General features: G+C 41.3%; 2 protein-coding genes across 3 annotated transcripts; one reads left to right on the top strand and one right to left on the bottom strand.

Moving 5' to 3' along the window:
* The first annotated feature begins 3821 nt into the window (after positions 1 to 3821).
* On the top strand, positions 3822 to 9131 carry LOC125550628 (protein ANTHESIS POMOTING FACTOR 1-like). Of its 2 annotated transcripts, XM_048713658.1 has the most exons (13): positions 3822 to 4125; positions 4169 to 4196; positions 4317 to 4402; positions 5914 to 6017; positions 6577 to 6677; positions 6748 to 6814; positions 6902 to 7001; positions 7831 to 7944; positions 8013 to 8150; positions 8256 to 8340; positions 8441 to 8490; positions 8587 to 8743; positions 8832 to 9131. In XM_048713658.1, the coding sequence occupies exons 2-12, from the start codon at positions 4190 to 4192 to the stop codon at positions 8728 to 8730; spliced, it is 996 nt and encodes a 331-aa protein (XP_048569615.1). In that variant the 5' UTR covers positions 3822 to 4125; positions 4169 to 4189; the 3' UTR covers positions 8731 to 8743; positions 8832 to 9131. The 2 variants fall into 2 exon arrangements, with proteins under 2 accessions (XP_048569615.1, XP_048569614.1); XM_048713657.1 differs by having other exon boundaries at positions 3823 to 4196.
* A 164-nt stretch (positions 9132 to 9295) lies between these two features.
* Positions 9296 to 15574, bottom strand: LOC125550627 (probable inactive leucine-rich repeat receptor-like protein kinase At3g03770). The gene is made up of 8 exons (XM_048713656.1): positions 15005 to 15574; positions 12574 to 14117; positions 11759 to 11892; positions 11294 to 11534; positions 11002 to 11213; positions 10842 to 10888; positions 10595 to 10700; positions 9296 to 9691 (listed from the first exon to the last, which is right to left on the bottom strand). The coding sequence occupies exons 2-8, from the start codon at positions 13910 to 13912 to the stop codon at positions 9455 to 9457; spliced, it is 2316 nt and encodes a 771-aa protein (XP_048569613.1). The 5' UTR covers positions 13913 to 14117; positions 15005 to 15574; the 3' UTR covers positions 9296 to 9454.
* Between the last annotated feature and the right edge of the window lie 1535 nt (positions 15575 to 17109).

Raw genomic sequence — 17109 nt, 5'->3', positions numbered from 1 at the left:
AGTACATCAACTGCAGCTTGAACTTTGGAAATAGAATAACGTAACTTATCAAATATTCGAGCACTTAATAATACTCCGAATTTAATAGAAGTCAACCTGTAGCAACGCACGGACACGTTTACTAGTAACTATATAAGTGACCCCTAAAAAAGTACTCCCTCCGTCTCAAAATTCTTGTTTTAAATTTGTCTAAATACGAATGTATCAAATCACATTTTAGTATTAGATACACCCGCATCTAGACAAATCTAAAATAAAAAATTTGAGACGGAGAGAGTAACTATAGCCACCGCCTCCTGCTCCTTCTCCAAAAAAAGTTAGGGTTCCTGCCTCTCGCCAGCGCCGCCGCAGCTCCGCCTCGTCTCCGGTGGTCCTAGGGCCATGGGACGCCGTGGATCCTAGTAAGGGCCGGCGGGAGGGCTCCGATTTTAGTCGTTCCTTTTCATTTTGTTAGGCTTTGTATCCTGTTCAGAAAGACGAGACGTTGGCGGCTCCCTGGAGATAGAATAAAGGTCTTCCCGCCTAGCCCCGTTCCAGTGGTGCGCCTAGCATCGTTGGTGGGTGTGTGAAGGTGTGTCTTCGGCGGATCTATCTTTGGTGGATTTGTTCGGATCTCGTCGTTGTTCGTTTATATTCGTGTGTCTTTGGGTTGGATCCTTTCGATCTACGTTATTTCTTCATCGGCGGCGGTTGCTGCTCTGGTGCGCTGGTCCTATGGCGCCTTAGGACGACGACGTTCCGACTGTCTACTACAACAAGCTGTGCCTGACTCCGGCGATGGAGGGGCGATGACGGTGACGCGTCTTCGGCTTGCTTCAGTGCTTGTAGTCGTCGCTAGGTGCTCTATGAATCTGGATGTAATTTTTGTTATTTTCGGTGTTCGTTGTATAGTCATAATTGAAAATGAATAGATCAGAAGTTTTCTCGCAAAAAGATAACTATATAGGAATTCCCTATTCGCCGCTCGTCGCGTCGAGTTGTCGACGCAACACACAGAGCTGGCAATTGAGCGGCGACCTGGGCCGACCCATGAATGTGTTCGAGCATTCTCCGGTTTTGGGAACCTTCTAGAGTTTCCTAGCCAGGTTTTCTGGTTTGGGAACCTTCTACAAGGTTTCTTGAACCGTTTTTTATTTCACCGGTTTTTACTGTTTCCTGTTTCTTTTTCTATTTCTTTTTTCTTTCTTTTTTTTCCTTTTATGTTTCTTTTTTTACTTTTCAAGTATATGTTTATTTATTTTTAAAGTTCATGTTTCAAAAATTGTTCGTAAAGTTAAAAAATGTGTGTGCTTTCAAAAAAATGTTCAATTTTTTTTAAAATGGTTGTGTTTTAAAAAATTGTTCATAAATTCAAATAATGTTCACAATTTCCAAAAAATGTTTGAGAAAAATGTTCTCATTCTTCAAAAATTGTTCAGAATGGTTTTGTTCAAACTTTTCAAATAATGGCTGGGATTTCAAAAATGTTCCTTTTTTCAAAAAAAATTCGCAAATTTCAAGAAATGATCCTCTTTCCAAATTTCTGTTCACATATTGAAAAAGTTGTTTTCATTTTCAAATTTTGTTCACCAATTCAAAAATTGTTTGCGTTTTCGAAAAATGTCCAAAGGTTTAGAAAAAAGTTTCTGTCTCAATTTGTTGTTCACCTATATAAAAAATGTTCGAATTTTCCAGAATTGTTCATGATTTTCCAATTGTTCTCAGTTTAAAAAATTGTTGTGAATCTAAAACGTCGTCCCTGTTTTTAAATTTTGTTCACTGATTCAAAAAAATGTGCACATTTTCAAAACTTGTTCTGGAATTTTTAAAAATCTTCATGTTTTCAAAATGTTAGAGTTTTTAATAAATTTTTTATAATTTCAAAAGATGTTCCATTTTTTGAGTTTCTTTACTAATACGATTTTTTTGACATTTTTGAGAAATGCTTGGGGAGTTGAAAATTTCTTCATAGTTTCAAAACATGATGAGAAATTTAAAATTCGTTCGTGTTTGTTAAAAATTATTTGGAACTTAATTTAAATGTTCGAAATTTGAAATATTTTTTTGCTTTTTAAGTCATGTTCAGTTTACGCTAGTAAATTTAGTACTTTACAGTTCGCTCTGCTCATTATGTCAACAACGTTCAATAGGTGGACTGGTTAGCCGTATTCATGCACAAACATTAAGTCTGTAGTTCGAATCCCAGCTTGTGCAAAGCAATGTTTTTTGCCCGACAGCTCACTTTGTTCAACTTGAAATGGCCCAGCCCAGTCGGGAGCGCCCTATGGGTGAAGGGAGGTCTGTTTGCCGCAGAATGCGGTGAATAAGATCCCCCAACTATATAAGTGAGTATGAGTACAAGCCCGAGCCCCAGATTTCATACGCAACAATACATGGGCCTCTTTGGTCTTCTCCAGGGCCAAGCGGGAAAATCGAAGGCCCTGTGTGAAACTGTAAAATGGGACTTAACTCGCTAAAAAAACACTCCATAAACATGACTATAATTATACAAAGATCATAATATCTTACGTACCAATTGGAAGTATCAAGAATAATTCCTATTCTTGGTTGTATAGTCTTCATTAAACAACATCATTCTTTTAGTGTTCTTTGTAATAAAATCTTCAATAATATTCTCATAATCAATCTTCTACAATATACCACTCTCCAATGTTATTCTGGCCAAATTAGTGAGTCATTGTTATGTCATGGTACTTCACATCTAGGACTTCAATAGCCTTATTTAGTAAAGCTCTGTTCCCCCGGGGCTTCGAGCCCTTTTCTTCTAAAAAAAGCTTTGTTTCGTTGATGCAACAGTCACAGGGATAGTCAACAGAACTCTATATGTAATACTTTGCATCAGGGAAACAATCATGCCGCTTTAAAAACTTTAGAATTTCAACTGGCCCGGTTTTTTCTTTTGGAATGGAATTTTGAGGAAACATCAACTCCACATAAAGTTCATTAGCATCAACGTTAGACTTTCCATCCTTTTTAAGAGCAACCTCAAGATTACTACAACAAGTTTTTAAAGCTCCTCTTATCCAATGACTGTAACTTTTCACAGGTAAAAAGCTAGTACCCCTGATATTGGTCCAATATGCTTGTAGCTGAGCTAATTGGTTGATCAATAATACATATAAAATAGTTGACTCCGAATGATTCCTCTGCAAACTATGTGGCAACATTTGTCATCCGGGTTCTTATCAAAATATTTTTTCTTTTAATTTCTCGTCTTTTACGAAATGTTGTACCAATATCTATCTCAAGTGCAATTCCTTTGGCTATCTCCAATGCTTCTAAAAAACTAGTTTCCCTATACACCTTGAAGAAAGGTATCAGTCCATTCTTAACTAACAAGATTAACTGAGCTCATGTGAACAGTAAAATCAGTAAAACAATTCAAAAAATCAAAAATTCCGAATTTTTTGTTAGCAAGCTTTGGTGAATCTTTTAAATTTATTGCAAAGTTTCTTCATAGAATGACATTCGTGGAAATCCTGGCAAAAAGACTAAATCGATGCTCCAAAAAAGTTATTTTCAAAATCATTTTGGAGTCATGTTTTTTTTGCACGACTTGCACAAATGTAATTTCATAATAAAACTTTACAGGCATTGATTTTTTATCAAAGTTTGCCACAAAAAATTCATTATTTATTTATTTCAATTTTTTTAGAACATTTTTTTGGATTTTACTGTTCACCTGAGCTCGAGCTGAGAAGCATATCCTTTGCTGGAAAGTGTTTGCTTATAGCCTTATACGGCCACGGCATAGTTTGAGCCGAGAAACTCTGATTTGTACGGTTTAGTTAGCAAGTCCAGGCCGCCCACGCTCCGGCCAGCCCAATTCCCTCGCACGCGGCGCCTCAGTTCTTCTTCCTTCGCTCATCTCAATTCCGCCCCCCTTCCTCAAAAAAAAAAGAAAACTCCTTTCTCCCCCTCCGCGACGGCGAGCCGCCGCCACGCTCCACCCTCCTCCGCCCTAGTCCCTGCTACCCGGCTGCTGCGCCCCTTCCCCTAAAAGGGAAAACTCCCCCCTTCCTTCATTGCGCCCCCAGTCTTTACCGCGCGACTGCCGCCGCCGTGCCCTCTCCCGGCGGTCGGCTCTGTGTACAAGAGCTGTCCTGGTGCTACACGGCCACCGCACGCCGCCCCAGTCCAGGGACAGCTCGCCTTCAGCTGCCCGTTCCGCCGCCGAGTGTATGCCAAGATGCCAGGTACGCCCGAATTCGGACCTCCCAATCCCTCCCGCAGTCCGGCCGAAATAGGTCGCGCGATTCGTGGCCCTTGTTGTCCCAAGCTGACTCCTTGTTGTCCTCTTCTTGTTAATTTTGTAGCCGGGGAGAAGGAGGAGAGGGTGACCATGGAGGTCACCGACGAGATGCTCAAGACCATGGAGGTCGGCTTGGCCTTCCGGGACTATGTAAGGCCTTTAATTCGTTTCTCTTAGCTCTGATTGGAACTATGAGCTATCCCTTTTCGCTTGATATTTTATCGAAAAGCAAGAAGCTCATGCGGATAGCTGATTGTCTTAGGGTGTGTTTGGATTGCCACCAATGTCTGCCCTACCAAATTTTGTTCATGGCCAAAACATTGGTCTTTGTTTGGGTGATTGCCAGCTTTTAGGCATGACAATGCCTCTCTCTGGCAATCTAGTTCATTTTTCTAGCCAATGTTGGCCAACTTATTGGCAAGCAAAACCTCAACCTAAATCACAAACCAAACACACCCTTAGTACTGGAGCAACTTACATTGGTCCGAAGAGGGGATTGTAGTAGTGTTATTAGGTTTTGTAGAAGAAAAAAGTAGTGCTTTCGCATTGATTGCAAGATGGATTGAAATAGTGCTTCCACCTTCCAGTAAGGACTTAGCTAATCCAAATTCCAAAGGAGTAGAGATGCTTGTGGACTTAGTTTAGATTGCCAGAATACAAATACATAGAGTTTGGAATCTTCTATATCTAAATAGCCAGCCCCCACTAACCTATTTCTCTCAACATGCACATATGCCACCTCAACACGCAAATATGGATGAGAAAAGGCCCACCTCAACATACAAACATGCATGGGAATAGATCCACCTCAATAAATAAATATAGCAAATCATGTGTACTTTTTGTTTTAGTTCTCATATTATTAAGATAAATACTCACTCCGTAAACTAATATAAGAGTGTTTAGAGGGTGTTTGTTTCCAGGGACTTATTGGTTTAGGGACTTAAAAAAGTCCATATAAGTCCCATCTAAACCAAACAGGAGGGACTTATAGGGACTTAAAGTGGGCATTTGGGACTTATGAAATAAGACTCTCAAGGAGGGACTTATAGGGACTTATAGTTGTAATATGGTCTTTTAGTCCATGTTAAGTCCCAGGAACCAAACATGTAGGGACTTTTTAGGGACTTGGGACTTATAAGTTGGAACTAAAAAAAGTCCTAAGACTTATGAACCAAACAGGGCCTTAGATCACTACTTTAGTAATCTAAACAGTCTTATATTTCTTTACAGAGGGAGTATATATGTTCCATACAACCAAATCTCATAGGAAAATATTGCTATCAATTCCCGCTGCAACGCACGCGGTGTCATCTATTGTACATTGGATAGTAGTGCTTAATGGGTTTGTTTTAGTAGTCTTTTTTTGTTTTTACATTAATTGGATACCATAATATCAAATTGCAAACGGTGTTTTGAACTAACTACGAACAACTTGCTGAGCTTAGAACATAATAACAGCCACCTCTTAGAAGTCTGCTCCTAATTTTGTATTTGAAAAGTCTCTCCTTTCAAAGAAGCATGCATGTGATGAATGCTTATATTTTTTCAGCTTACATATAGTCACTTAATTTTACTTTACATGCATCTTTTCCAGATCATGACATATTTCACTTTACCATAGTAACTTGATATTGTGCTATACAATAATTTTATGGCAGATTGGCAGAATTAGTTCTATGGATTTCCACAGCAAGGCTACAAACTATCTGGTGACAGCCAGTGATGATGAATCGATACGCCTATATGACATTCAAAATGCTGTGTGAGTACAAATTATTACTTAATTTTCTTCTGAAGTTCATGTTATATAATCAGTAAAGAGCTTGATTATATATTATTAGCACAAGACACAATTTCCTAAGATCTAGCTTTGATATTTGGTTTGCTAGTTGTTCTGTTTACTATATAGTACATTATGTTATTGTTGGATTTGTTTAATATGCAATGGTTTTGGTTAGGCTATACTACACTTGGCTTTTGAAAATGATTTGTTCGACAACTATATGTGGTAAAACCAATATTTGAAAGCAGTCTAATAACTAATTATAAATAGAATTTGATATATATCTGATCAGGGGATACACATGATGCCACTCCAAGCCAGATGGCACAGCCTCTCCCGGTCCAGCCTGGCATTCTCTGTATGCCTGGCCCCACATGATTACTGTATTTATTTTTTGTACTAGTAGTTTAGCAAATTTCCTAGTATGGAAGTGACTCAATGCATATAGACTATTGTAGTAATTGTATTTTTTTAATGTAGTCAGTGCTGTATTAGTCCATGATATGTATTTCATTTCTAATGAAGTTAAAAATTTCAGATGTTTGAAGACCATTAATAGCAAAAAGTATGGGGTTGAACTGGTGTGCTTCACTACTAACCCAACTCTTGTCTTGTATTCCTCGAAAAATGGTTGGGATGGTAAGTAATATACCCTGTCTTCGCTTAAGAGGGGTTTAAGACGTATACTGAAAAGAATGCACTTTTGCAGAATCTCTGCGTCTACTCTCTCTAAATGATAACCGGTTTGTAAGATATTTCAAAGGCCATCTTGACAGGTCTGTTGTACGTAAGACAAATTATGGCCACATATTTCAGTTAATCTAACACGAACAAAAAATCCTTACGCTGTTTGCCTTTTCCAGGGTTGTTGCTATGTCATTATGTTATGAGAAAGACAGTTTTCTATCTGGTTCACTTGATCGAACTGTTCTCCTATGGGATCTGAGGGCTGACAAAGCACAGGTACAACTATTGATACTGTAAACTAGAAAACGCTATATAATAAAACCTCTTTCTGATTGGTCTTTCGTCCATGTCACTTAACTACTCTCTCCTTCCATCTATATAGGGCCTAATGCGTTTTTTAAGACCGTCTTTGACTATTGACAAGATTAATAGTACATGACATGCACAATGTGAAAATTGTATCATTGAAAACTCCTTTCACACATGAATTTAACGGTGTGCATTGTGTAAGTTGCATGTCATATATTATTGCTCTAATATTTGGTCAAAGTTAGCCTCGAAAAACGCATTAGGCCCTATATAGATGGAAGGAGGGAGTAGCTGCAATTACAGTTAACAGAGCTATTATGGATTTGTTTCTACTTTTTCTTCTCTGTTAAACCATCTTCTTATTCTCCTTCAGATGATTATCCTGAAGCTAAGTATACCAAGTACTACAGTTGGGATCGAATCCTTAACATTCCTGTAGTTGTTAATATTTTTGTTCCGGGATGATCATTATTGGATTTGCAGTGGTAAAGCTGCTGCCTTCGGGTTCAAGTCCTGGAAACGGCCTCTAGCAAAATTGTAGGGAAAGGCTGCGTGCAATAGACCCAAAGTGGTCGGACCCTTCCCCGGACCCTGCGCAAGCGGGAGCTACATGCACCGGGCTGCCCTTTATGATCATTATTGGATTTACTGTATTATTATTTTAAAGGCACAAGGTGTCTTGGATATGGTCAATTTATTTATCTGGATTTCTTAACATCTAAACACATATGGTGGCATCATAGTTGAAGTATTGGATGATTTCTGGCCAGTAAAATGTTCCCTTTGGATTTTGTAGGGCTTGCTGCGTGTGCAAGGGAGGCCCGCAGTTTCATATGATGATCAGGGTTTAGTTTTCGCAGTTGCTTATGGTGGTTATGTAAGGATGTTTGATGCTCGAAAATTTGAGAAGGTATTAGTGATTGAATGTGTTGTTTGACTTGAATTGTTCGATACGTTTTAACTATCTTACATCCCTAGGGGCCTTTTGATATTTTCTCCGTTGGTAATGACGAATCAGAAGCCAATATGATAAAGTTCAGCAGTGATGGAAGGCGGCTTCTTTTAACCACCAAAGCAGGGTGTATTCATGTGCTAGATTCATTTCATGGCAACAGTGTAAGCATTTGAACTACCGACTGTCATTTAAGTAATGCAGGCTGAAGGACTTAGAAAACACTCCTATGACCTTGGAAAACACTCCTACGACTACCTTTTTTGCAGCTAGCAACTTTCAATGTTAAGCCAGTTGTAACCAATTCGACATTGGAGGCATCATTCAGCCCTGATGGAAACCATATTATATCTGGTTAGAAACCCTTCCCTATCACCCTTTCCTATCATCACTCCATTCTCTTTTCTTAACTAAACCAGTAACCTATTCATTTATTTTATTTTTGTTCTTGCAGGCTCTGGTGATGGTAGTGTTTATGCTTGGAGCGTTAGAAGTGGAAAGAAGGTATGGAAGAACCTGGCATGTTACTTTTGTAGTCAAATTATTATGTATATGTTTTAGTTGCTTATAAGTGACATACAATGATGGTCGGGCCTGCAGGTTGCGCGGTGGGGGAGCACAGATAGCGAGCCACCATTGGTTAGGTGGGCTCCAGGATCGTTGATGTTCTTGACTGGATCTTCAGAACTATCCTGCTGGGTCCCGGACCTATCGAAGCTGGGATCGTTTGCCGTTACCAAGTAAACTGATTGTTCTTGTAAGTTTGCGTATATTACTTTTATCCATCTGCATAAGAGTAATTTGATTTTCCCACGTTAAGAAAAAAAGCTCGTTGTTTTCTGTAGATACTGACATTTGACGGATCAATGCGGCTTATCAAGTATGCATATCTAGGTAGCAAGGATGATCGACTTTCCACTGGCATTCAGCTGTGAATATGAGGAAGAATAAGCTGTTGTAGCACATTGTATGTCTAGATGTTGGCCTCTCATCTCTCATGTGTCGTTAGGCTTTCCGCGACACTGTTTGCCTTGGTAGAGTGTATGTATAACTGTAAAGTAAGCTCCTCATTGCACACAGATGTGATATTGAATTGAAACCATGAGCTGTGTGAACAGGTTTTAGCGATTTATCGTGTTTTATTATAATCATGTAGCACTGCACTCAGTATGATGCCAGTAGCTGATATTACTGTTTCGAAGTGTGAGCTTGCCAAATTTACCTTTGTAACGAGGTGAAGTGGTGATATTAATATCTGAACAAGCAGATTTGCTTTACTAAGTGGTGCCAAAACACTAGTAACGTACGATGCAAAAAACAAGCGGGAATTTGCGATGCTAATCAACCTGTACTGATATACAAATGGTGCTGAGCAAATGCGCAATGCAAAAAGTTAGCTTAGTCATTTCCTGGTCTGCTGAGCAAACGGCCGGTCATGGTTTCCATGCCGCTATGCTGCTCACTTGTGCTAACAGGCTTGCGAAGAAACTTCTGATCTCAGATCACCGTCGGCCGTCGCCTGGACCTGCGCGGCGTACTGCAGGTTCCAGAGAACCTCTTCGATGGAGGGCCGGGTTGAGGATTCAACGGATAGGCATTTGATCGTGATGGAGACCACCATTGACAGTGAGTCCTGCGATGAGGTCCCGAGCACGACCGGATCCAGAACGTGCTCACGCTCTTCCTGGCATGATAGAGACATAACCTGCAGATACAGGCAAATATTTCTCAGACAGTGAATTAGTGTTTTTTTCGCTCATAAGTGTTGGCACAAACAAAGCATATCCATGTTGGCTGCAGAGAGATGTGGGGCCTTAGCCGAAACACTGATCATGACAAATTAGTCAGGATACTGAATTCTGTATGAGCTTCTCTGTGAGCAGCATCACTGAGAAGGTTCATGCACCTAACAGATCACTTTTAGTTTACTACATACACATGTCTACTACTCCCTCCGTTTCTAAATATAAGACCTTTTAGAGATTTCAAATACGGGCTACATACGGATGTATATAGACGTATTTTACAGTGTAGATTCACTCGTTTTGCTCCATATGTAGTCCGCGTTGGAATCTCTAAAAAGACTTGTATTAGGAACGGAGGGAGTACATAGGATGTATGATAATGATTCTGATAATTTAATCTCTTAGTAGACAGACCACAACCAACTCAGATCTTTATAAGAGTAGAGATAAAGATGATTTCACTCCCAAATATCACTAAGAAATCTAAGCCAACACTGCAATCCCTTTCTGGGTAGGCAGGTAATTGTGTTATAACCATGTTAGCAAAAACAAATGTGTATACTAACAGTGATAAACCATAGGAAACCCTGTTTTCTTTAGTTATCACATGAGGCATAAAAACAGTAGTACGGGCCTTCTTTGGAGCGCAGATTCTAAAAGGGAATGGATGGAGAAACATAGGATTGGAGTCATGGCTTGTGAAATCAATTTTTTTTACTGAAGGCTTGTGAAATCGTTGTGAAATAAAACCAAGAAAACAAGCGTATTGAGTATTGCAAAGCCAAATAAAACATGAATATGAGGCAAGGATCCATCTAAGCATTGTCTAAATCTTCACTACAAAGCAAGAGGGGGACACATACCAGTTCACTTAAAATAAAAGGATCTCCTTTTCTATGTAATTTGGAGCCCATAAGTGCTTCAAGTATAATGCAACCAAAAGAACATACATCATCCTGCAAAGTTTCCCTACAAAAACATCGATAGACGTTACAGCTTCGACATGGCTGAGCGCCTGAGCATCAATTTATAGAATGCTTCAACTCTGTAACCAGATTTGCTTATCTATTTTAGTAATTTGATGCAATGGTAGATGACTCAGGGACTTACAATTCTTCAGCGTTATTTTGTATGTATCTCTGCCCTTCTCCTATTGCCTGTAAATCCAAAGAACTAGTGGCATTAAAAACAAGCATGGATTATCCTCAATGCACATGTATTAAAAAGAGGGGATCAAACATGATATGATACTTTTGTTTAAATGGCAAACCTCATGTTTGTATATCTCCTCTGTGATTATGGACAAACCGTAGTCACTCAGTTTTGCAATATGGTGTTCATCAAGCAAAATATTAGAAGTTTTCAACCGATTATATAAGGAACCAGGAATTATTCCTGTATGTAAGAAATGAACAGCCCTTGCAATGCCGATCAGCACATGTAGTCTATCACACCATTTCAGTGTTTTCTCAGGAGTAGAGCCTGCCAAGAAAGGCATAGATAATTGAATGGTTATCAACTCATATAACCTTAATTGCCCATATTTAGGTGTAGTTCCTTACCAGAAAGATAAGAAGACAGAGTCCCATTAGGTACATATTCATAAACAAGAAAGACCCTTTTTACACTTGACTCATCAACTGCGTTGTCAGTACAGTGCCCCAAGAGGCAAACCAAATTTGGGTGGCGAAGCTTCGCGAGTAGATCTAATCGAAGCTTTAGATTTCTTATTGAATATCTGTGGTGCAATGCCAAACATCTTATCGCAATCACGGTTCCATTCTCTAGTTTTCCCTTGTATAGCTGAAGATCAAGGAAAAAAAAGTGTATGACAACCAAGCTGTAACATATGCAACACAAAAACAGTATGGCTATAGAAACTTGAATGCTAGGAAATTTTCCAACTTGCATCAGTATGAAGTCGAGTAATTACGTTGTTAATATTTTTAGAGGTACTTCTATTATGCTTTTAATATTTAATGTAAATTCGAATTTAATTTGGTGAATCTTTGAACAAATCAGCAAACCTTTCCAATGGATCCCTCGCCTAAAAATGCTGACCGTTCAAAGCATTTTGTTGCTTCTTTCAGCTCTTCTAAAGAAAATACACGATGTGTGGGCATTATTTGCGACCCAAACTTCACGGCTTGAGATATGTACCCTGTAATGAAGAGAGCTAAAAAATGATTCAAAGTGACACGAAATAAAGAAGTAAAACTTTCTCTCCTTGCTCATTCAGGGAGGGATTTGCAAATAGGATATCAGAATTTATTGAAAACATGGAAATACCACCATCTATGCCATTCAGCTGAAGAACATTTGGATACAGTTACAAGGTATATGACAGTGCAGAGTAGGTATAAAGTGGGAGCAAGGGCAGGATAGTTAACATGTAAAAGTATGTGGATTAACATTCCCTGTATAAAGCATCTGAACTCGTAAAGCATCACATTTGCTTCATCTAAGAGCATGGTTAATAGTATAGCCAACATCCGGTTTTATGAAGTTGCCACATCATCTAGAGCCAACCTAATAGCCTGCTAGTACAATAGTTAGTCGTACTAGTATACTATACCATTAATATGTGGCCCCACTTTTTGTCTCACAAAGTATGTTGGCGCTTGTGCCACAGCCGGCTACAAGTTTACAGCCCGCTTCTCTTCTCTCTCCTCTTCTCTCTCCTCCAACTAAGCACAAATACTATATTTATCCTTATAGCCTGCTTATGTCACCTTATTGTATACTTGCTCTAAAGAGGAAAGAAATGGGCTGGCTAACTTCACGCATTTTCGTAAGTAGAAAAGCAAACAATGGGATTCAGTTACTGGGAAACAAGTCTTACTTGCACTTTCTAGCAGTTCGGAGGACATTCCTGGAGTCGAATTATCTTGCATTTGCTTTTGCAGCAACTGTTGTTCTGCTGTAACTCTCTGACAGTTTCTTTTGTTTGATGCCATTAGTAGAAGAGAAAGAACAAGCACAATCAGCACTATACCGACAATAGTAACCACAAGTCCAACATCCTTGCCTGATCTTCCCCCCTTATGAGGTTGTTGACAATAGTTAGCCTCATGCTGGTGTTCAGGGTCAGCACTAAAGCAATTCCCGTCAAACTTAACAACCCTGTTATTCAAGTTGGCGCTTAGACAAGCAGGCAGGTCACCTGTGATTCGGTTAGTAGACAGATCCACAAAGCCCAGGGTGCTGCTGCATGTTAAACTACTCGAAAGTGATCCGCTGAGCATGTTTGCTGCCAGGTTCAAGTAACTGATGTTTGGGAGATCAAAGAGTTCTTCAGGAGGACTGCCCTCGAGAAAGTTGAATGAGAGATCAAGGTGTTGGAGCCTTTTCAGTTGACCAAACTTTTCAGGAATTTCACCCTTGAATGAGTTCTTGCTAAGCAGGACTGTCACCAATGCTGTAGGCATGTCTGGAAGCTCTCCGTCCAACTCGTTGTCCCTCAAATCCAACATCTCAAGTTTTACCAAACTACCCAAAGCTGGAACCTCGCCTGAGATATTGTTGCCAGCAAGAGCTAGCTCGGTAAGCATTGTAGCTTTACCAACTGATGCTGGTATTGACCCCTTCAACCGGTTACGCTGCAAACGAAGGACCGTGAGGTTCGAGAGCGAACCAAACCAGTCTGGCACAGTTCCATTGAAGTAGTTACCATCCAGTGTCAGGGTCTGAAGCCTCGACATGGCCGACAGCTTCGGAGGGATCGATCCATACAGAAAATTTGAGCTCAGGTCAAGCACTTGAAGCGAAGACAGCCGGTGAATCTTGTCGGGGAGAGGGCCCCATAAGCCCAAAGACACCAGGATCACAACCCGCAAGGTAGTTAACCTTGTCAGCGTAGTGACAAATGAGTCGATAACAAAGGCTTCAGAGAGGCTAACATTTGGAAGAGGATAGCCACTGAACTTTGGTGGCTTGGTGATCCTATCACCGACGATCTTGAGCTCCGTAACGGCATCCCCCTCGCACGTTACGGTGACCACCGAAGTGGGCTGAGTGTAGCAGGGGTTGCCACTTGGGTTGTTCCAGACTTCCAGCTGCCTAGGGTACTCCAGCTGCTTCCTGAGCTGCTGCAGCAGCTCACTTTCTGAGGACTGCTCGCTTGTTCGGCATAACATCAAACAGGTTATGGCCATCACAAGGGCACTTAACTGCCAAGCCATTGCAGCCCAGCTTTGTGCCCAGACTGTATCTTCTTTCAACTGTCTGCCTGTGTATTATTGGCAAGTTGTACGCTTTCCAATTTCTCAACCAGGAGTTTCAGAGTTTCAGCCAGGATTTTGATATTGAAAGGCAGGGTGGAGAATCGCAGCAGCAAAATTGTTCGTTGAATGAACTTTGCTTTTATTGATCTCACAGGACAGTTTCCTGCGCGAAAATTAACAATTTTTAATAAGTTAGTGAGGACGAAATAATGAAGGCCGAAAGCAAATGTGTCTTATCCTAAAAGAAAGGGTAGCAAATCTGTCACAGAAGCTGATTCGCATAAAATCGCTCACCGTAAAAACAGTCCAAACTATTTTGGCGGCGGGTTGCAGCAAATCTCAAACAAGGTCTAGTCCAGTTTGAACAAGAAAAGCAGAGGGGATAGTTTTTACTTGTTAGCAGTAAAAATATATTTGAAGCTGCAGGCTTGTAAAACTGTTTGGACCCGACAAAGAAAATTACACACTGTGACAACTACAGGGGGGAGAGCATTGATTTTCAATAAGTGCACAGCAGCAACTACAGTAAATTGACCATATTCTACTTTAAATACAGATATCTCAAACTCGTCAGTTAATTTTTGAAGGAATGTTAAAACTCCTCTTGCAAGCAAAAAGCAGAAGGGGGGAAATGATAAACAAGTTAGATACGCACAAATCTGAGCTTGCAAGCAAAAACATAAAAAAAAATACAGCCAAAAAAGCAGCAAACTTGAAGGCAAAACAAAATTGCGGTGGGCAAAGGAAAATGTAATAATTTCTTTGTGTGCATTTTTGGACGTTCTCTGCCATTATCTATACACACAAACAAACAAAAAACTCAAAATGATAAAGCAAATTGAAGCAAATTGGAGTTTCCAGGTAGAGATGTGTGGGGAATCTCTTCACACGGGGAAGAGGAAGAATGCATAAACTTCACTCCAAATCACACACAGAAACAGGGCAAGAAAACTGAAAAGAAACAGGGACGCACGAAGGTAACAAGAACAGAAGCATAGTTTATCAACACTGGAAATTAACCACCGCAGAGAAACAAGAAGAATATCTGACCTGAATGCCGGCCGCCGAGGGTCTCCCCAAGAACCACCGCCGCAGGAGCTTCCCCACCTCCTTGCTCACCCCCAAGGTCAGGAGCGGGCAAGAATTAAGGGAGGGAGAGACGTGGCAGGTGAGACGCGCGGCTGCCCGCGGCGCGAGAGACGCTGGCTGCCGCTGCTGCTGCTTGCTTCAGGGCCCCAATGCACATGGGATCTCTCACCCGCCTCCCCCAGCAAGCGAGCCGCGAGACGGCGACGGGCCTCCTCCACCTGCAAGCGAGTAATGGCCCGTCGGCGGGGTGACGGACGCTCGCGCAGCCGAGCCAACGCTACCCAGCTGCTGCCCACCGGCTACCGCTACACCTCACCACCAGGGAGAGAGATCAATCGAGCAGCCATCCTCCATTGTTACTGCTGTGCTTTACAGTGCTCGGGACGGGGCCTGGCGACTGGCACCGGCGGCAGCAGGGCGAGCAATAAAAGCACGAGGCGGAGTGGTTGGGGCAGCGGAGTAACCGCTTTAATGTCTTTTTTGACTGCGCTGCGCCTCTGGGAGCGGGACTGCCGACTGCGTGGGGAGAGACCGAGAGAGTGAAGGCAGCCAGCCGTCTGGGAAGGATCCCCGAGCTCGCCTGGGATCGTCTGCGCTCATCGGTCCTGGTGATCTGTGATGGATGGATACGGTCTCTGCTGTAGCAGTGGAATTTTGCCGTAAGTTTTTGTATAGATGGGTTGATCTGATGTGATCGTTGCCCATGGTCCACGGCTTTGGATGCACGCTACCAAGGAGATTGTCCTTGTATTTTGCACGCTAGTAGATGCATACATAAGGGTGCCCGTTCTTGGTCCAGAATGCAAAGGTGTAGTACTTCTCCAAACCAGCATCTGAGTAAAACACGGATTGACTTCATGGGTTCACTGTCACAATACGCTTTCTTTCTATAAATTTATGCTTTCAGTTTGAATTTAAAACATATACGTGAGGTGGTACTAATTTGCAGGGCCGGTCCTGACTTTTCCGAGGCCCGGGGCGAGCTTTAAAAGTGGGCCCCATGAAAAAAGACATTTCTTTTTGAAAGACATAGTCAATAATTTCATTCATACTGATATATATCACAAAAGTTTATCGGACTTCAAACATCTAACTAAACAACAGTACCAAGAATTCATTAGCAAATACGATCTCATAATACACCAGGGACATGGTAAATTTTAGCAAACAACCAACAAAACTTTTTAGGTTATACGTATACTGCAGGAAAGGAGAGGGGACAGCTGAATCGTTGGAGGAGAAAAGTAGAAATTGAACTAGACAATTCCAAACATCTTCGACCTCGCTCCATCCTCAATTTCGTGTTTGAGAAACCTGTATAGAAAGAGAAGACCAACTAGTGAGCTAAAATTACATAATTGAGTACAAAGATCAAATGGAAAACAGACTGAAAAGTTACTAGAACTTTTTGAGGCGGTGTCCATCCTAGTTGCAAAGCAAACATAACTGATGTGGTTCGGCTGGCCTACCCCCTGCGGCTGCTCATAGGATGGGACGTACTTATAGGTAGTGTGCTGCAGAAAAAAAAGAGAAATCCATAAGGTACGAGTAGTAGTGATGAAAAATTTAAGGGTGATCAACGGAACCAGTCATAATCATTGCTAGGTGCTTCGGAAGAGGAGTGGAACGGAGAACAAAAAGACAAACGCGGGGAGAAGAAACATCGGCTGTAGCGTTAGCCCCTTGGTTAGATCGATGGAATCCGAACTCTACTTAAAGAAACGATTGGCTGAACAATAAAACGATGGGCTGTATAGCGTACGTACCACACAAGTTGGGGCCCCTCATCAGGTGGGGCCCTAGGGCGTCGCACTTCTTGCCCCTACCCAGGGCCGGCCCTGCTAATTTGGTGAATTACGTTGTGTGCTTGAACGATGCAAACAATTTCCGCCCGTGCGCTTTGGCCCAGTAAATCAGGCCCATGTGTTTTTTATAATTAACCCGTTGTTCTATTAGTCTGCTATTAAAAAAATGGTTCACTGAAAAAAAAACGTATGCATTTGCCTCCTCCTCAACCCTGGGTGTGTGCCCAAGCTGCCGCCACAGCCGCACGGCCGCACCTCATC

The sequence above is a fragment of the Triticum urartu genome, chromosome 4 (genome assembly GCF_003073215.2).
Source record: "Triticum urartu cultivar G1812 chromosome 4, Tu2.1, whole genome shotgun sequence".
Classification (NCBI taxonomy): Eukaryota; Viridiplantae; Streptophyta; class Magnoliopsida; order Poales; family Poaceae; genus Triticum; species Triticum urartu.
The sequence above is the reverse complement of the archived record's forward strand: the minus strand, read 5'-3'. Positions and strand labels throughout refer to the sequence as shown.